General features: G+C 42.1%; 1 protein-coding gene across 2 annotated transcripts in view; it reads right to left on the bottom strand.

Annotated features, from left to right (window-relative positions):
- Nucleotides 1-2,631: 2,631 nt before the first annotated feature.
- Nucleotides 2,632-26,343, bottom strand: part of frmd6 (FERM domain containing 6) — a 52,429-nt gene continuing 28,717 nt past the window's right edge. Inside the window, exons 4-14 of one of the 2 annotated variants that reach the window (XM_061743875.1) lie at nt 25,458-25,537; nt 22,904-22,980; nt 22,629-22,815; nt 17,258-17,413; nt 17,032-17,097; nt 15,486-15,554; nt 10,286-10,460; nt 6,191-6,499; nt 4,610-4,744; nt 4,419-4,510; nt 2,632-3,029 (exon numbers count right to left, since the gene is read on the bottom strand). In XM_061743875.1, the coding sequence (XP_061599859.1) occupies nt 2,709-3,029; nt 4,419-4,510; nt 4,610-4,744; nt 6,191-6,499; nt 10,286-10,460; nt 15,486-15,554; nt 17,032-17,097; nt 17,258-17,413; nt 22,629-22,815; nt 22,904-22,980; nt 25,458-25,537 (1,667 nt within the window). In that variant the 3' untranslated portion in view covers nt 2,632-2,708. The remainder of the gene's footprint in view (nt 3,030-4,418; nt 4,511-4,609; nt 4,745-6,190; nt 6,500-10,285; nt 10,461-15,485; nt 15,555-17,031; nt 17,098-17,257; nt 17,414-22,628; nt 22,816-22,903; nt 22,981-25,457; nt 25,538-26,343) is intronic. The other variant, XM_061743876.1, reaches the window with a different exon arrangement.

Raw genomic sequence — 26,343 nt, 5'->3', positions numbered from 1 at the left:
GTTTTCAACACGTCACCATTAACTGTTTGGAGGTCGGATGGTGCAAAACTAACGTAGATCATCAGTTGATGAGGCACAAAAGGCCGTGTGAGGTTAAACGTTTAGGTCCTGTAACCCCCGGTGAGGCCTGACGGATCGGGCCGGTCCTCGGTACGGAAATGTCCGGCCTGTTGGAGGAAGGGGACGTGTCGTTTTCCACAAGGTCCTCGGAGAATACCGGTCCACGCTGGTTTGATCCCGGTATCAATGTGGGTGGAGCTCCGATGACGCTCCATCTCAAACTGTCTCACCGCGGCGCCGTTTTTAGCAGATATGCGTGATTCTGCTGAATCTCTCCAAGTTTTCTCTTAAGATTTGATTGTAGAACTTAAACTTGAGTTAAAGTATAATTCATAATAGAGGGTTTGCATTGACGTCACTTTCCCACTGGACCAGCCCCCTTACTCACACTGAGTGGCAAAAACATCAGCAAAAAACAGCTGCAACTAGTGGAGAAGACGAGTTTCCTGATATTTATATGTACTTAATTTCTACACCAGGAAATACACGAAGCAAAGCTTGAAGGCTTACAAAAGTCTTGACGCTTGGTCCGACTTCAAGGCAGGATTTGTTGGTGAAATTAAAGTGATGAGGACACCGAACTTTATGATTTGACCGTTTAACGTTAGCTACCCAAAAATCCAACATTACCTGATACAAAATGGGAACCACAAATCCACACTGCAAAAACTCAAAATCTTACCAGGAATATTTGTCTAATTTTTAGTTAAAATGTCTCATTTTTAGTCAAAAAATCTCATTACACTTAAAACAAGAGTCATTACCAGAAAAACATTATTGTGATTTGACAATTTTCACCTGTTTCAAGTAAATTTTCACTTGAAATAAGTAGAAAAATCTGCCAGTGGGACAAGATTTATCTTCTCATTACAAGCAAAAAAATCTTGTTCCACTGGCAGATTTTTCTACTTATTTTAAGTGAAAATTTACTTGAAACAGGTGAAAATTGTTGTTTTTTCCAGTGATGAGTCTTGTTTTAAGCGTAATGAGATTTTTTGACTAAAAATGAGTCATTTTAACTAGAAATAAGAGAAATATTCTTGTTAAGATTTTGAGTTTTTGCAGTGTACGTTTCGGTGTCTGGAATCCAGTTGTTTCTGTGAATTGCAGCGATCCATTTGTCTCTCTAAAGCTTATTTTTCGGCAGTTTGTAAAACGATAACTCTATGAGTACAGTCGATCGCACAACAGCTCTTTCCATTTTAGATGTTTTCCAGTTGCTCAAACTGAAAGTTTACGCTGCCACTCAGTCTTTCTGACACTCAGTGGAATAAACCTGCTGTGAAGTCTCATCTGTGACGTCATGCACATCCCCTCTATAAAGCATGAATGAACCTGTGTGGACGTTGTTGTCCCGGTTTCGGACATGAGCAGAAGATTTCAAAGCTGCAGCTCTTTATAATCCGATCCTTTAACTCCAGACGTGGCTCCAACCTTCACTGGCGTTAATTCAAAACGTCAGAAACGTCCAGATTTCGGCTCCGTCGAGTTGCATTTGTTTGACGTTTAAAAGATAAAAGCGGCTCAGACCCGCTCAATACTGTCGCGTTTGATCGTAACACTGAACGACACGCAGATATGACTCATATAAAAAAAAAAATACATCCCAAAGACATTTGTGCTGAAGTGAAATAGAAAAAGTGTAACAGGAAGTGGAGCAGAAGTGTCAGTTTGAACGGCTCCCGCTCCGGCGGCTCCGGAGTCGATGGGAACTAAACTGGATTCAAACTGGACGTAAAGCTACATGTTCAATCTTCAAATGCATGAAAAGTTAGTTTGATGCTCCGAAGCGGCGGACTGGAGGTCAGAAACTGTTTCTGACGAAGGGGGGGTGTGATTGTCACGGCGACGTCTGTCGCCTGCATAGACCGATGAAAGGCACGAGTGTTGGCGAGTCCCGCCCGTTTTCCTGCAGAAATGACTCTGAAATGTTCGATCACGCTGCAGGAAAATAACGTGGAGACAGTTTTCTTTGGTTTGCAGAGACGAGCCACGTCTCCGTAGGACTTTAAAACGTTGGCAAACACAGTTTTGGAGACGACAGGCGAACATGTCGGGTCCCGTGGCGTCGCCTCGCCGGCGTCTCCATCCCTGAGGCCTGAAACCAGTCCTGCGTCCGGCCCGGAGGCGCTGCGGTAGGGAGCCAAATCAAGGCCAAAAGTTTTGCTAATTTGAAAATAACATTTGAACCTGAAAATTCTTTTTTAGTTTCAATTTTTTTTTTCAGTTTCAAATCTTTTTTTTCAGTTTCAATTTTTTTTTTTTCAGTTTCAAATCTTTTTTTTTCAGTTTCACTTCTTTTTTTTCAGTTTCAAATCTTTTTTTCAGTTTCAAATCTTTTTTTTTCAGTTTCACTTCTTTTTTTCAGTTTCAAATCTTTTTTTTTCAGTTTCAAATCTTTTTTTTTCAGTTTCACTTCTTTTTTTTCAGTTTGAGATCTTTTTTTTCAGTTTAGGACTTTTGAAAGTCTACTGAAAAAAAAAAAATTGAAACTGAAAAAAAAGATTTGAAACTGAAAAAAAAAAATTTTGAAACTGGAAAAAAAGAATTGAAACTGTAAAAAATAATTTTCAGGTTCAAATTTTATTTTCAAATTAGCAAAACTTTTGGCCTTGATTTGGCTCCCTACCGCGGCCGCCGCGCCTCCGTCACACCACGAACTCGGGCACCTCGTCGCTGCTCAGGTCCAGGGAGAAGTACTTGTTGGTCCTCTTGATGGGGAACGGCTGCTGCTCGGCCAGCATGCCGGCGCGCTGCTCGGCCAGGCCGGGGTAGTTGGTGCCGGTACCGGTGCCACCGCCGTTGCCCCCACCGTCGCTCAGCTCCTGCGCGCAGCCAAACGTGTAGCTGTGCGCCGTGTCCTGGCACAGCTCCGCCCACTGCTGGCAGTCCTTCTGGTACAGCCGCACGTCGTCCAGCGACTGGCTGTGGCGGTCGGTGGACGACGGAGCCTTCCTGCAGACGGACGTCTGAGGGGGAGGAAGCAGATCAATCAAACTGATCAGCAACGACCAGATGCTTTTGGATAAAGTTGGTGTTAATTATTAATTAAGTTGTACAAGTTGGTGTTAATTGTGTGGATTTCATCTTATTTTTTTTTTTGCTTATTCATTTTCCGGACAGATTTCGGTTCGCTACTCCTCCTACAGATTTCATACGACCGAGGCGCATCATATATCAAAACGTGCGGCTCGAACGGAAAAAGTGTGGTATGACTTTTGGTGTTGAAATTCCCATTTTTCCCAAAGTTATTCCCCCAAAAAACGCCCAAAAAAACCTGATTCAAAGCGGATGGGAAAACATTAAAAAAAAAAAAAAAAATCACCTTTTTTCTGACTCATCTAACTTTCCCATACCCGCACATAGAAATGTCATTCAAACTTCAAAACGGAGGAAAACTTCTCTTCTCTCCAAAACACCAACACCTACACTGTTCAAGATATGAGCCCTCAAGCGAGGACTGGAAATCACTTTTTTGTCAAATCTAGAGTGGAGCTCTACTTTTCTAGAGTGCGGGGAAGAGTAAAAAAATAACCTGAATTTTTATTTGTAACTCGAGCTCACGGCCAAACCGTGAAAAGGAGACCAATAATTCTTGGTCCGAATGTAGACATAGATGTTGGGATTTATAAAATGTGACTTTGACAGGCGGGGTATGCACAAAATTTAAACAGGGGGGGGATAAAGCGGCGCGAATTCCTGCCTCTGTCTCCATTGACTGTAATGTAATCAAAAGTTTTCTTCAAAAAAATCTCACTTTGTTTTCGCACTGCCGTTACAAACACATTTTAAGGAATATCTGAATAAAATTAAGATTGTCAGAATCTGCCGGGTTCTGTGTCTCTCACGATGTCTTTGTTTTTCTGCTAGGAGCTACGGTTTTCTCACAAATCAGAGTTATTTGAGAACTTGAGGCAAAATCTTGGTTTTTCTCACAGCCAACATTATTGTATATATAAATATATAAATTTGTATATTATATATACAAATTAGCCCCGCCCCTTCTTCTGATTGGTTGTCCCTATTTTCTGCTATAACTTTTGAATGGTTTGACATAGAGAATCATGTGTGGTGTCATCGGACTTAGTTTTGAGTCCAACACCTCTATTGCTTGCAAAATGCAACAATGTACAAAAATGGGCAGCAGCCCGCCGTGGCACTCTCGAAATTTCTGCGAGGAAATTGTCTAGTTATACTTATTATATATTTATAGTTATATTTTTTACAATTAATTAATTGTACATGTATAATTGAGTATAATTAATTAGTAATTATAATTAAATAATTAATTTTAATTATTTTTTTATCTTTAACGCCAGAATTAAAAGTTCAGTATAGGTGGGGGAATGAATCTGTACCTGCGGCAGCGACTCGATGCTCTGTCCTCTCATCTTGACGACGGTCTCCGAGGAGCTGGAGGTGGAGGAGCTGACGTCCTTCACTATCAGACCTGCAGAGAACACAAGAACCGGGTTCAGGTGAGGAGTCAGAACCAGACCTGGTCCCACCTGAGAACCAGACCTGGTCCCACCTGAGAACAGGTCTCTACCTGAGTATCCGTGGTTCTGCTCCGGGGACATGGTCAGCATCTCCTCGGTGATGTGGATACAGAGCTCCTGGTCCAGCGCCATCTCGTGCAGCTCCTCGTAGTCCTTGGGGTCGTCCACCAGCATCTCGATCTCTGCTGGAGCAAAACACGGCAGTGAGACGCCAGTGAGACGCCAGTGAGACGCCAGTGAGACGCGGGATCGTCGTCCCTCCTCCCCAGACGCGGAGCTAGAGGGGGGGCCGGGTCAGCACTGAAAGCCCCAGAAATCTGATTGCCCCCCCCCAAATGCCGCCCCAGATGATTGACAGATCAGGGCACCGCGTACGTCTTGGCTAAAGGAGCCAGTTGCGTTTTGAAATCAGCGACTCCTGACTGCTACGTCCCTCCTGTACAGTAGTTGGCGCTATGAACCACAAAGAGTTGTAATCCACCTTATAGAATTAGTGTCAGACGTTTTCTTTGCTGGAGTGCCGGGAGCCAAATTAAAAACGGCTAAGAGATGGACAAAATAAAAAGAGGAAGAGGAGGAGAAGGATACATATCCTTGGTGGACAGTGAAGTCTTCAGTCACTTTTTAAATCACTTTTGCGTTCAGATAAGAGATTGTTTTGCTACAAGCCACGGGTATCAAGCTAACGTTAACGTTACATCTCATGGCGTCTACAGATCAATCACCAGTGTCAGTTTCCAACGGCTGCTCCACATTAACGTCTACATTTAATTCGGGTTGTAGCTTATATTTACGTTCTGTTTGTGAGTGAGTAACTGTGTGAGTGAGTAACTGAAAAGTGTAGGTTTGTGTACATTTACCATTTTTGTTAATTGCAGTTATTGTTTTCTTTACATTTTGTACAGTGTGAATAAACTTAAATTTATACACAAATCTCATCTTCTGTGCTTAAAACATTTCAACATTTAGAGACTCCGATTGTACCGTATTGGCCCGAATATAAGACGGCCCTGATTATAAGACGACTCCCTCTTTTTCAAGACTCAAGTTTGAAAAAAGACTTTTTGAACACCAAATTCAATTTTTATACAGAAAATAACTACAGTACATCTGAAACAAATGATTATAACAATATATTCGAGAAAAAAAAGCCTGTTATTTTGCCTCATTCAAATCACCATCTTGAAGTTTGCATCATAACTGGCCGATCTTCAACCAGCTTTTCTCCAGATTGTCGCTACGTTTCTCCATTTTCTGTTATCTCTTCTTTTATTTTCTTCTCTTTTCTTATACTATTTTTTATTTTTCTTCTTCGTGCCAGGGGTTCCTTTGGCCTGGGGAGTTAAGTTCAGCATTTGCTTTAAAGATATCTGGCGCCATCTAGCGGTGTGAATGGGTATAACGTCTAGACCCCGAATGTAAGACGACCCCCACTTTTTCAGTCTTGTTTCAATGTAAAAAACACCGTCTTATATTCAGGCCAATACGGTAATTGATTGTTCGAGGAACTAATTAATTGTCATAGTCTGTGGACCCCCTGAAACAGCCCTGGCACCCTCTGGCCCCCCCAAGGGTAAAAGTCTAGCTCCGCCACCACTCCCCCCCGACGGGGATCCTCCCGGTTCTCTCACCGTCGTCGTCCAGGATGCGCTCCTTGCCGCTGCTCTCGATGCCGGAGGTGTGGGAGCTGCCGTGGCTGGTGGTGGAGGAGCTGCAGGTCCTCAGGGGCCGGTGGGCCGGCTGGCCCGGGGCCCGGAAGCTGTCGGCCTCGATGCCGGACGTGTGCGAGCTGCCGTGGCTGGTGGTGGAGTGGCGGGACAGACGCTTGTGGTGGGAGACGCTGCCGGCGCTGCTGCCGCTGGCCCGCGAGCGTTTGTCCAGCTGGTCCATGTCCAGATCCAGAGCATCGCTGATGTACGACTCCCGGTACTGCTTCTTCTCTGGAGGGGGAAAAACAGACGGAGAGAGAGGCGTTAGCACTAAAGTCAGTTATGACTAAATATCAACGAACCTTTATCAACTGAGGAAAACGAGACACAACGAAAATGCTGGTCATGTGACGATAACGAAAATTAAATATATAATGCAATATTGTAGAGGAATAAAAACCAGAGTAAAATGTAGATTACTAAATAAAATGTGTCTTCATTTTCGTTGATCAAAACGAGATTAAATGTTGTAACAAAGATCCTTAATCTTCATGTTTCAAGTAGCTACCTCTGGTTTAGTCTTTAGATCTTTGGATCCACTTTCCTACATAGACGTGGAAAAGAAAACCCAACGTGTCGTTGAAAAAGAAAATACGTTAGAGTATTAGGGCCATGCAGGAGAAAAAATATTTGAGAAGGGAATTTTTTTTTTATTGTGCACTTCGAGAAAAAAGTCGAAATGTTGAGATTAATGTTGAAATACAATTTCAAGAATAAAGTCGAAATTTCGTGAATATTTCATGAAAAGTTGAAATACATTTCTATGTTTTCTCGAAATTGTACTTCAACATTAATCTCGACATTTCGACTTTTTTCTCAATATTTTGACTTTTTTCTCGACATTTTGACATTTTTCTCAAAGTGCATAATTAAGAAAAAAAATCTTCCTCTTTTAAAATATTATTTTTATTTTCTCCTGCCTGGCCCTAATGCTCTTCCGTAAGAAAAAGATGGTGAGAAATGCAGAAAAATAAATATGTTGTAAACTCAAATTAGAGTCTTCTGTATCTGGAATGAATGTATTCTTGAGTCTATAAAGTAACAATAATATAATAATAAGATAATCTTGTTTGAATTGTAAAATGGGTTTGGCTAAATACAATCTTTGAATAAAACTAGACTAAAATGGACAATTCTGACTAAAATAAGACTAAAATGGTCAGACTTTTAGTCGACTGAAACTTGACACGACTAAAAGGAGAATGAACGTGACTAAAACTAATAAAAACTAAAATAATAGCTTGACCCAAAGGCTAGACTAAAACTCAAACTGAAACAGGCTGACAGAAACAACAGTATTTAGCTCCGGGTCTCAACTCCCGGAGCTGCAGGACGGTTTCATGTTTCAGTTTCCCAACAGCGACTAAAACGTCCCCAGAGGGAGGAAGTCGTGGTGAAACGTCCAACACTGACCACGACAGACAGAACCGCATGTAAACAACAGGGAGGTCAAACCCTAATGTTTGTTTTTATGTGGATCCACGTTGTTTTTCTTTGTTCGGTCATCTGAAAACACTTGAATATTCCTCTGAGAGAGAGAAGGGACATCAGCCGTCTGGGACTAGTGACCAGTGGCGTCTCTGTTGCACACCTCGTACCCCTTTTACACCAAACCGGTTCCTGGTCCTATTCTGGTTCTGGTTCTGGGCCAGGGCTGAGTTTGGAACCAGGTTTTCTGTTTCCACTGACAAAGAACTGGCCAGAAGAACCGGTTCCAAAGTAGCACCAACTCTTTGCTGGACTAGATCGGGGGTCGTCAACCCGCGGCTTTAGCTTTAGCGCCGCCCTAGTGGCTCCTGGAGTTTTTTTTTTTAAATGTTTGACCTTTTTTTTTCCTTTTTCTCTTTTTTTTCATCTTTTTTTCTCTTTTTCTTTCTTCATTTTTTTCTTCTTTTTTTTCTCTTTTTCCCCTTTTTTTCTTCTTTTTTCCTTTTTTTCTTCCTTTTTCCTTTCCTTTTTAATCTCGACATTTGGACTTTTTTCTCGACATTTGGACTTTTTTCTCAACATTTCGACTTTTTTCTCGAGATTGTACTTCAACATTAATCTCGACATTTCGACTTTTTTCTCGACATTTTGACTTTTTTCTTGACATTTCGCTTTTTGCCATTTGCCTTCATTCTTATACATACAAAACTTTTAATTTTTTGCGGCTCCAGACATATTTGTTTTTTGTGTTTTTGGTCCAATGTGGATCTTTCAATATTTTGGGTTGCTGACCCCTGGACTAGAGGAAAGAACCGCTTACGTAAGCGGAGGGGGTGGAGTTATTAAGACCAACGGCAACAGCAAGACTGGGAGACGGAGACATTTTCAAATCAGAATGAATCTGGATGCAGCAAAGCATCATGGGAGGAGGAGGAGACAACCTGTCTTTTAGAGATGTGTCCATGGAGGAGCTACGTGAACCAAGTCCTGTTAGAGCAAATACCTGGTTGTTGCTGAAACTTTCACACAAACACAGAGACGTAACTGACGTTTGCAGAGACGTAATGACGTGGTTCCTCTTAACACCCGAGCTGTGGAAAAACTAACTGGTTCTCAGCTGGTTCCTAGTTGAACAAGTTGTGAACCAGAACCAGCTCTGGAACCGGTTTGGTGGAAAATGGGTATCTGTGGTCTACTTATCAGTAAGCCACGCCCCCTCAAACGCAGTTGAGCCAATGGCTGTTGAGTATCAGCTCCACAGGGATCACAACTGGGACATCTGCACTTTCAACTCCACAGGAAAACACTGGAAGATCCTGACCCTGAACTAGGGCTGTGCGATTAATCGATTTTAAATCTAAATCGGATTTATTAATCAAGACGATGTTAAAAAAAGGAAAATCGGAAAATGGATTTTCCTTTTTTGCAGCTGGCTGCATGCGTCTAGTCATCTTTGTTTGGTCAAGAAAATTGTAAATGTTGTCACTTTAATAAACTCGAGGAGGATTTACAGTATCTTTCAATTGCACTTCATTCCAATAGGGAAATTTGTTTGCTATTTTTCTTTAAAAATAAAGATAAAATATTTGAAACAATTTATTCCATTGTCTTTTGTAGTTTTACCAAAAAAATCGAAATCGAAAATCGGGTTTTCAGAGAAAAAAATCGGGATTTTATTTTTGTCCAAAATCGCCCAGCCCTACCCTGAACCCAAACGGATCAGAGGTAAAAGTCTGCTTGAACTAAGATTTAAGATCAACAAGCTGGTTTATATGTTTAAATGAAATCAAAATAGCACAAATATTGGTAGAATTAGGGGTGTGTTTTTTCTGAGTGACAGCTGCATCACAGTCCATCGTGTCAAACAGGAAGCTGTCATCACTTTAGTTACTTTAGTTACTTTTATCTATCTATGACGGTCCAAGTGACAAATACACCTGACAAAACCATCAAAGCCACTGACCGAGCCCGGCAGGTACTCCAGGAACTAAATAGTAGTGATGCACCGAAATGAAAATTTGTGGCCGAAACTGAAACCGAAAATAATAATAAACACTTGGCCGAATACCGAACAGTTCACAGTTTTTCATTTATTTTGCGAATTTTTTCACCATTGCATAAATCAAATAAATTTGATTTAGGCATGCTTTTCAAAGAAAAAAATCTTTTACAAAATTACAAGGTAGAAAATATTTATTGAACATAAAAAACTGAAAATTCTTTAATTTCCAGCATTATGTTGTTTTGGTTCCACCTCCTGGTGAATGTTAGGTAAAACTCTTATGTGGTTACTTTTTGGTTGGTTGATTTATGTTTGTGTTGCGCAAGCGTAACGGGAGCGGCCAGTCTATTTCCTTATTTTACAACGCCGTTATTAATTGTTCGTTTTTTTTCCCACTTATTCCACTGAACACCGAAAATGTTTTTTTTCGGCCGAACAATTTTGGTTACCGAACAATCGGTGCATCACTACTCCAGGTACTAACAGGTACTAGCAGGTACTCCAGGTACCGCAACCATCAGATTTGTAAAGCCCGGTACCGGAGTCAGACAGGGAACTAGAGGCCGACTGATGCAGCGTTGACGTACCTTCGTTCTCCTCCAGCCGGCGGACCTGCTTGAGGACGGGCTGCAGGTTCATGTAGAGCCGGTGGCTGTTGCTGAGCAGCTGCAGGAGGTGGCGCGAGCGGACGGGGCAGCCGGTGTAGTAGATGAGCTTCCGGGCCGAGGGCAGGCCGTCGGGCAGGATCTCAAACTTCTTCCCCTGAGGACGGAGGGAACATTAGCAGATGAAAACATTACTCTGATTTACAGCATTTCATATTGTGAGATTACGACGCGGGAATGTGGATCGGAGACGAGTCGGTGCCAGAAGAACCCGGGGCTGAACATCAGCGACGCAGACGTCTGTTCTTGTAAACTATTCTGTTTAAATACAGTTCAGCCATCAGTTCCTGGGTCTGTTCTTCATTTCCTCGCGAATACAGAGCAGTTTTTTTTCTTTTCTTTTCTTTCTCAGCGGTTCTGGTCGTTTTCCGGGGAGAGACTTGTTGGCTGCATGCACGGAAAAACTGAAATGGAGGGTTTGAGTTTCCTCCAGCGCCTTTTTCTGGCAGTGACCCGTCGGCGAGGTCGTGTTCGGTTCAGACGTCTGAACATTTCAGCGTTTTGATGACAACCCGATTCATTTCTGACCGAACTGTACTTTGTTCCTCTGACTCGGGGCTCGGCAACCCGAGGCTCTTTAGCGCCGCCCTAGTGGCTCCTGGAGCTTTTTCAAAAATGTTTTTCCTTTTTTTCTTCTTTTTTTCTTTTTTCTCTTTTTCTTACTTTTTCCTTTCCTTTTCAATCTCGAAATTTCGACTTTTTCCTCGAAATTTTGACTTTTTTCTCGACATTTCGACTTTTTTCTCGAAATTGTACTTCAACATTAATTTCAACATTTCAACTTTTTTCTCGAAATTTTGACTTTTTTCTTGACATTTCGACTTTTTTCTCAACATCTCGATTTTTTCAAGAAATTTTGACTATTTCCGCGTCATTTCAACTTTTTTCTCGACATTTCAAGTTTTTTCTCAACATTTCAACGTTTTTCTCAAGATTGTACTTCAAAATTAATCTTGACATTTCGACTTTTTTCTCGACATTTTGACTTTTTTCTCAAAGTGCATAATGAAAACAAAAAATCTCCCCCCAGTTATAACTAATATAGAAACATGCAGCATGTGTTGCCTTCATTCTAAGGTTTATACAAGACTTTTCATTTTTTGCGGCACCAGACATATTTTATTTGTGTTTTTGGTCCAATATGGCTCTTTCAACATTTTGGGTTGCCGACCCCTGCTCTGACTGAATCTAAACGCTTAAGCGTCGTTAAAGACCTCCGGCTTTGTATCGTCGGGGGAAATCGTTCAGGCCTGACAACTTTGCTATAAAAGATCATTTTCGACTTCCTGTTCAAATCTCTGGACCGGCAGGAAAACGCCGGGTGGAAACTGCAGGATAAATTGTCCCTCGTGTTGAGTGAAACCTTCGAAACGGTGAAACAAAACTAGTCCTACAACTGAAGTAGCAGCGAGGGGGCGCCACAGGGCACTGTACTCGCACCACTGCATTTGTGGGGGGAATCAGGGATGGACCAGAGACTGAGGACAGAGATCTGGAGGACTGGTGGGAACAATCGTCTCATCCTGAATGAGATCAAGACAAAAGAGGTGATTGTGGAGTTTAGGAGAGCCGAGAAATCGAATAGTTGTTTCATTATGGGAGATCCTTCAGACCTCTACAAGAGATCCTTCAGACCTCTACAGAAGATCCTTCAGACCTCTACAGGAGATCCTTCAGACCTCTACGATAGATCCTTCAGACCTCTACAGGAGATCCTTCAGACCTCTACTGGAGATCCTTCAGACCTCTACTGGAGATCCTTCAGACCTCTACTGGAGATCCTTCAGACCTCTACTGGAGATCCTTCAGACCTCTACTGGAGATCCTTCAGACCTCTACTGGAGATCCTTCAGACCTCTACAGAAGATCCTTCAGACCTCTACGGAAGATCCTTCAGACCTCTACGGGAGATCCTTCAGACCTCTACGGGAGATCCTTCCTTCCAACAACAATAAACCTCTACAAGGACTCTTTGAAGAGACTTAAATTACATGAAAACTACAACAATTAACTTCCTTCTGGGGATAAATCAAGTGTTTTCAAATCTGTAATCGATTTGAATTTGAATAAAAAAGAGGTTGTTTGGGTTTTACATCTCTAGTGGAAGTAAAAAAACACACACAGAAGGGATTCAGTGATTTGTGGATGTAAACAGATCCTGATGGGACACTTGATTGGTTTTCTACATCCTTCTGTTTTTATTCGGGGATAAAAACCCAGAAACATCTGAAAACTGCGGACTGGGGGGAGAACTGTTCCAGCGAAGAACATCCCAGAATCAGCTCCCTGCTGCTGGACAGAAATGTCAGTCCTTCATCTACTTTAAAGCTGCTCTATGCAGCGATACCACCTCTGACCACACGGGGGCAGCATGTCACAAGCATGTTCACCTTCCAGGTGCCACTCTGGTTTCACGCTGCAAGTCACTGGAAGAACTTTCCAGGCTTTTCTGGTGGGCCACACACGAGGACCTGGCGGCGTCCGACCAGCACCAACCAAGCCAGAAGCGAGTTAGGAGCTGAGCTGCAGGAGCTGCAGGAGCTGCAGGAGCTGCAGGAGCTGCAGGAGCTGCAGGAGCTGAGCTCCAGCGCCGCATCCGCAAGAGGATGTCGTCATCCTCCAGGGCGGGGGTCGGCAACCTACGGCTCTAGAGCCGCATGCGGCTCTTTAGCGCCACCGTAGTGGCTCCTGGACCTTTTTTTCCTTTTTTTCTCTTTTTTTTCCTTTTTCTTTTTTCCCTTTTTCTTGTTTTTTTTTTTATTTTTTCTTGTTTTTTTTTATTTTTTCTCTTTTTCTTTTTTTTCTTCTTTTTTTCTTCCTTTTCCCTTTCTTTTTTAATCTCGACATTTTGACTTTTTTCTCAAAATTTTAACTTTTTTCTGGACATTTCAACTTTTTTCTGGACATTTCGACTTTTTTCTCAACATTTTGACTTTTTTCTCGACATTTCGACTTTTTTCTCAACATTTTGACTTTTTTCTCGACATTTCGACTTTTTTCTCGACATTTCAACTTTTTCTCGACATTTCAACTTTTTTCTCAAGATTGTACTTTTTTCTAGAAGTGCATAATGAAAAAAAAAATTCTTCCCCCAGTTATAACTAATACAGAAACATGCAGAATGTGTTCATTCTAAGGCTTATACAAGACTTTTCATTTTTTGCGGCTCCAGACATATTTGTTTTTTGTGTTTTTGGTCCAATATGGCTCTAAAACATGTTGGGTTGCCGTCCCCTGATCCAGGGGAAGCAGATGGAGCTGGAGGATCGGGGCGGGGGAACGTACGCGACCTCGTTACCTCGGAGCAACGTGACTCTCCTGGCCGGAGCAACTCCCTCCTGTAAACCCCGATACCAAAGATGATCTCAAGTCGTCCCCGACGCCAAAACCCAGAAGGAAAAAAGCGTCGCAGCATCTGGTGCTGATTGACCCGCGGGTCCCCGGGCCTCGTCCCGCCTCGGGCTGGATGACGCCACCGGCGGGGCGGAGGAGAGGGGTGTTAAGCTGAAGGGTGGGACGGGGCCACGGCGGGGCAAAAAAAAGGAAAAAACCCGCAAAAACACAAAGACGAGGCAAACAGGACGACTGCAGCGTGAGCTGAGAAACACGTGCTGAAATCAGACCAGAACCAAACACCAAACCTGGAGCCCCCTGGGATCCACGAATTGGAGATTAAAAACTGAATTCACTTAAAACGTGTACAGGACTGTCTCAGAAAATTTGAATATTGTGATAAAGTTCTTTATTTTTTGTAATGCAATTAAAAAAACTAAAATGTTTTACATTCTGGATTTAAGATTAAGATTCCCAGAATATTCTAATTTTTTGAGATAGGATATTTGAGTTTTCTTAAGCTGTAAGCCATAATCAGCAATATTAAAATAATAAAAGGCTTGCAATATTTCAGTTGATTTGTAATGAATCCAGAATGTATGACATTTTTGTTTTTGTAATTGCATTACAGAAAATCACAATATTCTAATTTTCTGAGACAGTCCTGTATACCCCAAAACCAACGGTAAATTACGATAAATCTACGTGGACGGCCGCACCTTCCACCGTGCTATCAGCTAAACTCATCAAAAGATCTAGTTTTCCCCGAAAACCTCAGTTTTTTTAAACTCCACGGTACCTGAAGTGTTCCTTTTTATTTATATCTTGTTGCTGTTGGTTTTCTTTGGTTCATTAATTAGAAATAAAGTGACGTAAAACCCTGTTTTTATAATGGAAGTGGACGGGAGAGATGACAGTTTAGTCCGACCTGGCAACGGGGGCGGGGCTTGACTAAGGGTCAATTTGCGTAAAAGATGTTTTTTTTCTTGGACTAAATTAACTTTTCCTTCGATAAAATACTCCAAGAGGGGTCACTAAACGCTGGGGACACTGCTGTCTTCTCTGCCCCCTCCCGCCCCGCTGCCCTCATGAACAAAACAAACAAATGCCGGTGATTCATGGCCAGCCGTGTCTGGTGACCGAATAAATTAGACAAGCTGAAATGATTTGTTTACAGCATGAGCTCTTCCAATTTCTTTCTTTTTTTGCACTTTAAATGGATATTGAAAGGAGTATTTGAGTTATTTATATCTTAGTTATTTATTTCATACTAATAACTTTGACTTTTTTTTGTTTATGCCCAAAAAAGGAATGTTTTGTTGGACATGAGAATAACTAGTGCCATGTTTTGGCCTTTGACTATGTTTAAAAGTATGAAAACATTACAGTTTTCAGTTATAATTGCATAAATTGTGTATATTTCATTACTTTATGTACTGTCTTGGGGTTAAATTTGCATAAAATGCTAAAAACTAAATTCTCAAAAGTTAAAAAAAACACAGAAAATGTGGGCCACGAGGGAACCGGAGACGGTTAATTAAACGGATGAAGAAAGATGTCGTGTTTATCGGAGGAAGAGGAATCTCTGCTGCTGATTAGGTGGAAATATGCAGCGTGCGGTGAAACGTCTGATTAGTTCCAGAGACGAGAGAAGGAGCTGGTTCTGATCCACAAACATGACAGGAAGTGGGGAAACCCGGTCCAGAGAGATGAGGAGGAAGAGGAGGAGGACGAGGAGGAGGAAGAGGAGGAGGAAGAGGAGGAGGACGACGTCTCAGCGTCCACTCACCACGAACACCAGCTTGCCCACGTTGGTCCAGGGGAAGTCGTACAGGAGCTGCCGCACCGAGCCCACGTTCTGCAACACAACACACTCGTCAGGACCATGTTTAGAATACTACAGACCAGGTTTAGAGTACTACAGATCAGGGGCCTCATCTATAAAGCTTGCTTGCGCAGAAAAAGTGCCTGAAAGTTGCGGAAGCCACCTTCTACGCAAAGCCTCGGATCTAAAAAGAAAAAACTAACCGAAAAATCTGCGTATCTCTACGGCAACCCTCACCCTCCCGTAAGAATTTACTTAAGACACGGGGACAGGCTGTGAGGTGGTGAAATGAAGCCAGATTCATGTCATACTCTTAATAATGTCATCACATATCACAACATAATATCAGACTTATAATAAAATAGTGCTGGTAACGGAGCAGGCGGCGGGGGAGGGAGGGGGGGGGGGTGCCGCTCCGAGCCCACTACTCCACGCCGAAGAGGAAAAAAGAAAGTGTTCTGATTAAAATAAGGAAAGTTGGACTATATAACAATTGCGTTCATAAGGATAAAGTTTTTAAAAAAAATAAAAATTAAAGACATAGTCTCTTCTCCCCGTGTGTGTCTGCCTGTCATGCACGGGTACGTGCGCGCATGTTGTGTTTTACTTTTAAGCCGGAATTATGGTTCCGCGTTACACCAACGCAGAGCCTACGGCGTATGGTGCGCGTCGCCGCGTACCCTACGCCGTAGGCTCTGCGTTGGTGTAACGCGGAACCATAAATCAGCCTAGAGCAGCTCTGAGGGGAGACGGGAGGGAGGAGGGGGAGCGGGCCCCGTCCCGTCTTCGCATCGCCCGCCTTCGCACAGAGAGTCTGGATGGTTTGCAATCACAGGCTGAGCCTACCGTTAGTTTTTAAACTGTAAAAAGTGGGGGGGACAAAAACATGATTTTGAAAAGTGGGGGGGACATGTCCCCCCTGTCCCCAGTGGTAATTGCGTTGTGGCACTAACTGGCAGCAACGGCGTGCTGCCACTCAATCGCTTTATTTTATTTTATACTATTTATATATTTATTCTAACTTTTACTGTGACCACCAAATAATGTGGTTTTCCTGTCCTCCACCTCATCTACAACATCTAAATCTAAGTCTCCGTGAAATTCAGTGGCACGGTTGCTCGACACGTCTCATTCATTCTGACGCCAAACAGGCTGCAGGAAGCCACTGCGCATGCTCAGTAGGCTCATCCATCTGCATTTATGGTAAAAAATGGGCGTGTAGAGGGTGGGATATGAGGCGGATTCAGCTGCGCAACCTTCCAGCTGGACTGTGATTTATAAAGAGAACATTGCGTGCAAGATTGCGTGCACATGGTTTTATTGATCCAGATTTTTTTTTGCGCCCGCCATTTTCGGCTTTTGGGTGTACGTGCACTTTTAGTATGAATCCTACGCAGTCCATTTTAAATGAGGCCCCAGGTTTAGAGTACTACAGAGCATGTTGACAGTACTACAGAGCATGTTGAGAGTACTACAGATCATGTTGAGAGTACTACAGAGCAAGCGATACCTGAAATATTTGGATTCCACGTAGAGTCAGTCCCAATGTGAGAGACGCTTCCACTTCTCTTTTGTCCTGTAGAAACATGAAGGAGGTGTTTTACATCACAGGTCTGACTCCCCCTTCACCCCCCAGGTGTGATGCTGGTCTGATCCTGACTCCCCCGCCCCCCCCCCCAGGTCTGATCCTGACCACCCCCCCGTCCCCCGTCCCCCCCAGGTGAGCCTCCTCTCACCTTGTAGAGGCGGTAGTAGTGCACCGTGACGTCGTCCAGCTGAGCACACTCCTTGATGTATTTCAGATGAGCCTCCGAGGCCGTCAGGGCGAACTGGTCCTTGTGCATGTTGGGGATGTGTCTCAGGATGTAGTCGCGGCCTCGCTTAGCGATCACCTGAGAACAAGGAGGAGAGGGAGACGGGGGTCAGGCTCCGTACCGGGGAAACTGTGAAGCTCCTGGAAGTAAATAATGGCACTTTTACACCAGCACCTACTCAGCTCGGCTCTTCTCCACTCGGTTTGGTTCTTTCCCACTAGGGGTCTAACGTGCCGAGTAGATACTGCCGAGGTTCTAAATGGGCTTTTACACTAGTTCCTACTCAGCCCGACTCGACTCGCTTTGCCCTCGTTTCTTTTCAATACCCAGAGCAGAAGTAGGAGGTTGGAGAAGCTGCTGTGTCGTATTTGATTGTGTATCTAAAGGAAGAAGACAACAACACTAAAGATGTAGAACCTGGAGGAGATGATAGATGTGCTGCTGGGTCTGTGGCTTGTGTTCCAGATCCAGTTAAAAAAATGAGAGTGAGGTGTTTGATATTAGGTTAAAAATGAGTGAGAGAAGCTTCAAGCGGAGACGCTTTTTAATATTTTTAGTTTAGCCGCTTAGAACCTCGACAGAATAGAAACAGAAAAGTATCTACTCTGCACGTTAGACCCCAATTGGAAAATAACCAAACCGAGTGGAGGCGAGCCGAGCCGAGTAGGTACTAGTGGAAAAAGCGCCATACGCGGCCTGAGTCGGGCTGTGACATCATCACACTACAGACCACTGATTGGTCGGGGGGTTGGAGTCAGACGTCTGAGTCAGGATGTGACATCAGAGAAAGAGACTCTGACGGAGCTTCTTGTTCATTTTATTCCAGCAGCAACGGCAGCAGAACTCTGTTTGGTGATCCAACTCTGAGGTGCAGATGTTCATAAACCTGGTGCTGAGGAGAGAATTAAAAAGGGATCTAGACGGTGATAAGGAACGACCAGATCTACCAGGAGCTCTGTCTCTTCATAGCTGCTCACGGATCCAGCTGACTTTTCAGCAGCGCAGAGACAAACTAGAAAAATTAAAAAGTGTCGCCGCTTGAAGTTTCTCTCACTCTCATTTTTAACTGGATCTGGAACACAAGCCACAGACCCAGCAGCACATCTATCATCTCCTCCAGGTTCTACATCTTTAGTGTTGTTGTCTTCTTCCTTTAGATACACAATCAAATACGTCACAGCAGCTTCTCCAACCTCCTACTTCTGATTTGATTTTTGATTTGATGATTTTTAATTCGAACATGCATGTTAAAAAAAAAATACAAAAGAGTAAAAAAAATAAAGTACAAATGTATATATATATATATATATATGTTTGTAGACAGAAGGCAAGACAGCTCTTGGCCTCACGGATCCACCAACATGTTCAAAACGGAGTAGGATTGAAGTAAACACTTACAGTATCAAGTCCTACTCCTGAATCTTACATACATTCTTACATATAATAAGAGTTTCAATAAACGTACTTATAAAACACACATAACCAAACACACCTACTTTAATAACTATTCAATATAGTCATATAATACTCAATTATATGTATATATAAATATAGTCAAAAACAAAACAAATCAAAGCAAACAAAAAGAAAACAAAACAAACGCTCAGCATTTAGTTGTGCTACTATGTATGTATGTAATAATAGAAGTAATTATAATACTTAGTATTACATCATCATGACTTTACAATAATACTACAATATAATAGAGAACAATAGACAGCAATGATATAAAAATATACTTGAGTAACTATATAAGAGTAGATATGCTGGTTCATATATTTACTCCCAATTATATACACAAAAACAACCATGAATCTATATATCGACATATATCTACATATAACTATAAATCAATATATATCAATAGAGATATAGATATATAAATTCTGCTCCAGGTGCTGGATTGTTATGGAAAAGAAACTAGAAAGTAGGTTCTAGTGGAAAAGCTCCATAATCCTCCTAATTGCCACTAGATCTGGAGGTTTTACCGTAAGGTACGGCACTTATTTGGTCTTGCAGCAATTTCCTGTGACTCGTCGTCGGCCGTGATAAAGAAGCGGGAGGCTAATGGCAGGAAGCGCAGGGCAATCAGACGGGCGTGGCGGCCGGCGGCGTGGAACCGCTGCCAGGAGCAGAGAAAACTAACGGCCTGCCACTTCACGGGACAGAAATAACCGAGATGTCCCAGTTCCCGTCACCCCCCCACGCTCCCGAGCTATTGTTGGGTGAACAAGATGAATGTTTGGCAGCGGGAGACCCAGATAGAAGCCCGGCGGCACCGGCCACACCTCCGGTGACGCAGCGCTTCACTCGCCGCTGTTGCACAAGGACGGCCGCGAGTCAGAACATGATTATCGGAGCCTACAGGTTTGACCTAGTTAAATTTAAGACTTTTTAATACACTTTTAAGACAATTTTTAAGACCAAAAAGACAATTCACTGTGGTCGAGGTTGCCAGATCTGACAGGTTCCAGCTTAAACACGATGTAAAAGCCGCTGAAATAATGAGAAACCAGCCAGAATCAAACATTCTCTATGTTAAAACCGTCAATTATTAAATGCGTAATAAATTTCAAGTCATAAGCAAATGAAGCCAAAAAAAGTTCAGGCTCCAAACAAAGATTACAATTAAATTGAGCAAATTAAAGAAAATCAAATATCAGGGAGTTTATTGTGTAAGTTTCTACTTTTCTCTGCCACAATGGAAACTTTTTTGTTCATAATTTCTCCTAAATATTTAGTAAAAACCAGGAAAAGCAGCCCAAATATACAGGACTGTCTCAGAAAATTAGAATATTGTGATAAAGTCCTTTATTTTCTGTAATGCAAAAATGTCATACATTCTGGATTCATTACAAATCAACTGAAATATTGCAAGCCTTTTATTATTTTAATATTGCTGATTATGGATTACAGTTTAAGAAAACTCAAATATCTTATCTCAAAAAATTAGAATATTCTGGGAATCTTAAACTTAAACTGTAAACCATAATCAGCAATATTAAAATAATAAAAGGCTTGCAATATTTCAGTTGATTTGTAATGAATCCAGAATGTATGACATTTATGTTTTTTTAATTGGATTACAGAAAATAAAGAACTTTATCACAATATTCTAATTTTCTGAGACAGTCCTGTATATCAGTTTAACACTCCACAGAGATGTTTTTTGATTAATTTCTGCGTAAAAATGCCTTGAAATGACGTTTGTAATAAACAAAACAAACAAACTGAACTAAACTCGTGACATCTGCAAGGATGGATCCAGGTTATAAATATTGACATGACTTTTATGTTAAAAGCGTCAAACGTATCGTAGATTCTGGAGGTCGTTAAGACCTGCATTAAAAAGTTCAGGCTCCAAACAAAGACTAACAATCAAATTGAGTCAATTAAAGCAAATAAAATATCAGTGAGTTTTTACTTTTCTCTGCCATAATGGAAACTTTTTTGTTAATAATTCCTCCTAAATATTTAGTAAAAACCAGGAAAAACAGCCCAAATTTGATCAACCCGCCAAGTCCGTTATTTTGAAACCCGCTCAACAAGTCGGGGTTGCCAGATCTGACAGGTTCCAGCACAGGCACGTTGTCAAACCCGCCGAAATAATGAAAAACAATTCCAAATCAAACATTCTCTATGTCAAAACCGTAAATTATTAAGTGCGTTATAAATTTCAAGTTTCACATCACCACTAAAAAGCCCCAAAAAGTTCAGGCTCCAAACAAACACTACAATTAAACTGAGTAGATTAAAGCAAATAAAATATCAGTGAGTTTATTGTGCAAGTTTCTACTTTTCTCTGCCATAATGGACACTTTTTTGTTCATAATTTCTTCTAAATATTTAATAAAAACCAGGAAAATCAGCCCAAATACATATTTTTCAGCCCAATGGGGCTGAAACTTGCCCAACCTGGCAACACATATTTAGAACATTCGCAGGAGATTCTCCTCAAAACGATTAAATAAACTTTTTAATGATAACTGGATGCATTCCCTTTAAAATTAAGACCCTTGGATTGAGATTTAAGACAAATTAAGACATTTAAAGGCCTTATTTTAGCCAAAATGGAATTTAAGGACGAATTTAAGGACGTCAACCTTTCCACCTCGCTCACTCCACTGCATTAATATTCCTTCACTGGTTCCCTGTTCAATACCCCATCAAGTTAAAACTCCACTTAATCACCTATAAAGCCCTGAATAACTTTACCCCCACCAGGACTCTGGAGGACAGAACCTTATTTACTTATTACTTTATTACTTATTCTTATTTGTTCTTTTCTCTTTTGCCAAACTCTTTTCGCTCAAACTGTGAACTCCTTTAAATCAGAGTGAAAAACATTAATGTTTACTGAAGCGTCTTTAACCCTGGTACTGTCTTTGGGTCAAAATTACCTAATTCTCCTTCCTTCCTTCCTTCTCTCCTTCCTTCCTTCCTTCCTTCCTTCCTTCCTTCCTTCCTTCCTTCCTTCCTTCCTTCCTTCCTTCCTTCCTTCCTTCCTTCCTTCCTTCCTTCCTTCCTTCCTTCCTTCCTTCCTTCCTTCCTTCCTTCCTTCCTTCCTTCCTTCCTTCCTCTTTTTTCTCTTCCTTCCTTCTTTCCTTGTTTCCTTCCTTCCTTATTTTCTCTGTTCCTTCCTTCCTTCTTTTTTCCCTTCCTTCCTTCTTTCCTCCTGCTTACTCCTTCCTCGTCTCTCTTCCTTCCTTCTTCCCTTGTTTCCTTCCTTCCTTCCTTCCTTCCTTCCTTCCTTATTTTCTCCCTTCCTTCCTTCCTCTTTTTTCTCTTCCTTCCTTCTTTCCTTGTTTCCTTCCTTCCTTCTTTCCTCCCTTCCTTATTTTCTCTGTTCCTTCCTTCCTTCCTTCCTTCTTTTTTCCCTTCCTTCCTTCTTTCCTCCTGCTTACTCCTTCCTCTTGTCTCTCTTCCTTCCTTCTTTCCTTGTTTTCTTCCTTCCTTCTCCGTTCCTTCCTTCCTTCCTTTCTTCCTTGTTTTCTCCCTTCCTTCCTTCCATCCTTCTTTTCTCCCTTCCTTCTTTCTTTCCTTCTTTTCTCCCTTCCTTCTTTCTTTCCTTCTTTTCATTCTTCCTCCCTTCTTCTCTTCCCTCCTTCCTTGTCCCGTAGACAGCACAAGGTTTAAATGAGAAGGGCTAAGTAAATCTGATGCATTATGGGTATTATTCCGTATTTGAGACAGAAATGTGAGCGGTAATCCTGCTCTGTTCCACATGTGCTCCCCGTTATCTCACATCTCCCGCTCTGTTGTGCTAATGTGACACATGTTAGGATTTACTCACCCACGGGGGGAAGTAGGCCTCGGGTTCAAAGTACTTCCCAAAGTGCTTGTTGCGTTTGAAGTTTCCGAGGTCGGCCTGCAGGGCGAAGGCCGCGAGCAGGAAGTAAGCCTCCTCCCTCTGGATGCACTGGGACAGCAGCACCTGCTTCCTCAGGTGCCAGTAGTAGTAGTACCGCGCTACGCGGTCGCTGTGGCGACAGAGGAACGTTAGGACCGTTAGGACCGTTAGGACGGTTATCTGAGGGGCGGTGGTGTAAGAAAACAGTCTCCACTCACCTGATCAGCCTCCCGTTCTCTACGTAATACTGAGCTCTGAAGTGGATGATCATCGGGGGGCCGAACTGGTCGATGCCCTGGAACACAAACAATAACAAACAATTCAGTGTGAATGTTTACTTATTAGTTAGATACGTCCAGAAGGAACACCAAAATAGGACTTCCTAAAATAAATAAAATGAAAATGTAAGCAGTCTTATCCTTACAAAGAGAGTGAGACATGAAGACCTGGTACCCCAAACACGCGTTCAACATCACCATCTGCAGACAACTGCAGAAATGCTCCATTTGAAGGACTGACTGACACTGAGGACGTTCATCATGTCGTAATAACCTGCTGATTGTTATATTTCTGTCCTCTGGGGTCAAAAACCACCCAGTCAATCAAACCAAGTCCCCAATTCCATTGAGTCCCCAATGGAAGTGAGTCTCTAATCGAACCAAGTCCACAATTGTCAGGAGTTCACAAATGTACCGAGTCCACAACTGAACCGAAACCCCAATTGAACAGAGTCCACAAACAAACCGAATCTCCCTCATTCCTCAATCAAACCAAGTCTCCTGTTGAACTGAACCTCCACTCAGTCCCCAATCGAACTGAGTCAATAAACAAATCGAGTCCCCAATTGAATCCAGTCCCCATTGGAACCGAGTCCCTAATAGAGCTGAATTCCCAATCGAACCAAGTCCCCAACTGAACGGAATCCCCAATTGAATGCAGTCCTCATTTTAACGAGTCCCAAGTGAAACCAAGTCCCCAATTTTACTAAGTCCCCAATTGAACCGAGTCCCAAATTGAATCCAGTCCTTATTTGAATCGAGTCCCAACTCAAACTAAGTCCCTGATTTTACTAAGTCCCCAATGGACCCAAATCCCCAATCGAACCGAATCCTCAATTGAACCGAGTCTCCACTCAGTCCCCAATTGAACCGAATCCCCAATTGAACCAAGTCCCCAATGGAACTGAGGGCCAAATCAAATAATCCTCATTTGAACCGAGTCCCAATCAAACAGAGTCCAAAATTGTTCTGAGTCCCCAATCGAAACGAGTTCCCAGTGGAACCAAATCTACCAGACGGGTGTGAAAACAGCGGAAGAGTTAAAAAATAACAAATAACGCAAAAGTTCTAGATAAACAATATAACACAAAGCTTTAATTCCAAGGGTTTGGGCTGGTGCTGATGAAACTGGTCAATAATCGGGCCTGATTATCAGAACCTTGTCAGACTCTTGTCAGAATCTCTTCGTAACAAAGAGAAGTGTTGTGTTCAGGTCAGAACCGACCGGGTCCACAATCATCTCAGGGTTAAATCTGAACCTCCACCCGACCGTTGGGCCGTTGGGTCAGGACTAAGAATAGCTCTGCTGGTACCGGATCAGGGCAGAATAGCTCTGCTGGTACCGGATCATGGCAGAATAGCTCTGGTACCGGATCATGGCAGAATAGCTCTGCGGGTACCGGATCAGGGCAGAATAGTTCTGCTGGTACCGGATCCAGGGCCGGACTCTGCCACATATTCTTTACCCCCAGGAGGCTTCGGTTCTCCGGCCCGACCCTAAACACATTCATGTCCGCGCTAAATAAAGAAAACCAGCACCAGCGACCCGACATGAACCGGACACTTCAGTCCCAGCCCATGTCATTACTAGACCTGTGTTGAAAAGATCGATTTTCCGATTCTAAATCGATTCTCATATTAATTCCTAAAAATCGATTTGAATGTCTAAAGATCGATTTTTTTTTTTCATCATCATTACAACTTTTGGTATTTTTGTGTTTATGCCCAAAAAAAGGAATGTTTTATTGGACACAAGCATAACTAGTTCCATGTTTTTGCCTTTAAATATGTTTAACGGTATGAAAACATTAAAGTTTTCAGATATAATTGCATGAATTTCTTTGCTTTATACACCGTCTTGGGGTTACATTTGCATAAAATGCTAAAAAAAAATTCTCATAAATGGGAAAAATTTAAACCGATTTCATTCATTCATTTGCTGCCCTGGATCTGTTTGGTAATTCTGCCCCACGATGTTTCTGCAAAGCATTCTGGGAGCTGATTGGTCCTTACAGCATCATTAGCTGCAATACTTGCTGTTTAATCTCAATATAATACTAGTAGTAATATGTTGCACAACTACAGTCATATAATTCATGCAACAGCTGAAAAAACTGTTTTAATAACACTAACCCAAATCAATATCGGAATCAAATCGAATCGGATCGAATCAAAGCGTGACAATCGATTCTGAATCTTAAGAATCGGAATCGAATTGATCCTTTACATTTGAATCGAGCCCCAGCCCTGGTCATTACGTCACTGCTAACATCAGTTATGTCGCTGGAAACCGTTTTTTCTGGCCCCGGAGCCAGTTGTTTGTCAGTGGAAACAAAAAACCTGGTTCCGAACTCAGCACTGGCCCAGAACCAGAACCAGAACCAGAACCAGCCCTGGAACCGGTTTGGTGGAAAAGGGGTAATTATGATCCAGTTCCTGCTATAAAACAAATCCCATTAAATCCTGGACTGAACGTGTAACAGACGGTTCTCACCTTGCTGGCTTCCCTCTTCCACTCCTTGGGGCAGTACTTGGAAAGCTTCTGGTCCAGCTCCATGTAGATGTGTTCGTTATCTGTGGGACAGACAGGTTTAGCTGCTTCGCTCTGAATCACAGGTCTGGTTTACGGCCGGGTGTCGTGGTGCCTTCGTTGTTTCAGTCTCCTGAAACGTTTCAGTGTCCTGAAAAAACGTCTTTCACAGCTGCTGCAACTTCTGAGCGACGACGAATGTGGGAACGTTATCAACTCAACACTGACGATTACCAGTGTGTGGAAACATGCACGTTAGGCCTGTGTTGAAAAAAATCGATTTTCCGATTCTAAATCGATTCTCATTTAATTACTAACGATCTATGTCTAAAGATCAATTTTTTTTCATCATTAGATTATCGGAACTTAGAGGTTTGACCAAGTTAAATTTAAGACTTTTTAATACCATTTTTGGACAAATTTTAAGACCAAAAAGACAAGTCACTAAGAAATCCAGCACTGAGGTCGAGGTTGCCAGATCTGACAGGTTCCAGCCCAAACGCGATTTAAAACCTGCGAAATAATGAAAAACCAGCCCGAATCAGACATTCTGTATGTTAAAACCATCAATTATTAAATGTGTAATAAATTTGAAGCCAAAAAGAGTTCATGCTCCAAACAAAGACTACAATTAAATTGAGTAAATTAAAGCAAATATAATATCAGTGAGTTTATTGTGTAAGTTTCTACTTTCCTCTGCCATAATGGAAACTTTTTTGTTCATAATTTCTCTTAAATATTTACTAAAAACCAGGAAAAGCAGCCCAAATATATATCAGTTTAACACTTCATATAGATGTTTTTTGATTAATTTCAGCGTAAAATGTCTTGAAATGACGTTTGTAGTAAA

This window comes from Cololabis saira, chromosome 16, assembly GCF_033807715.1.
Source record: "Cololabis saira isolate AMF1-May2022 chromosome 16, fColSai1.1, whole genome shotgun sequence".
NCBI classification, from domain to species: domain Eukaryota; kingdom Metazoa; phylum Chordata; class Actinopteri; order Beloniformes; family Belonidae; genus Cololabis; species Cololabis saira.
The sequence above is the reverse complement of the archived record's forward strand: the minus strand, read 5'-3'. Positions and strand labels throughout refer to the sequence as shown.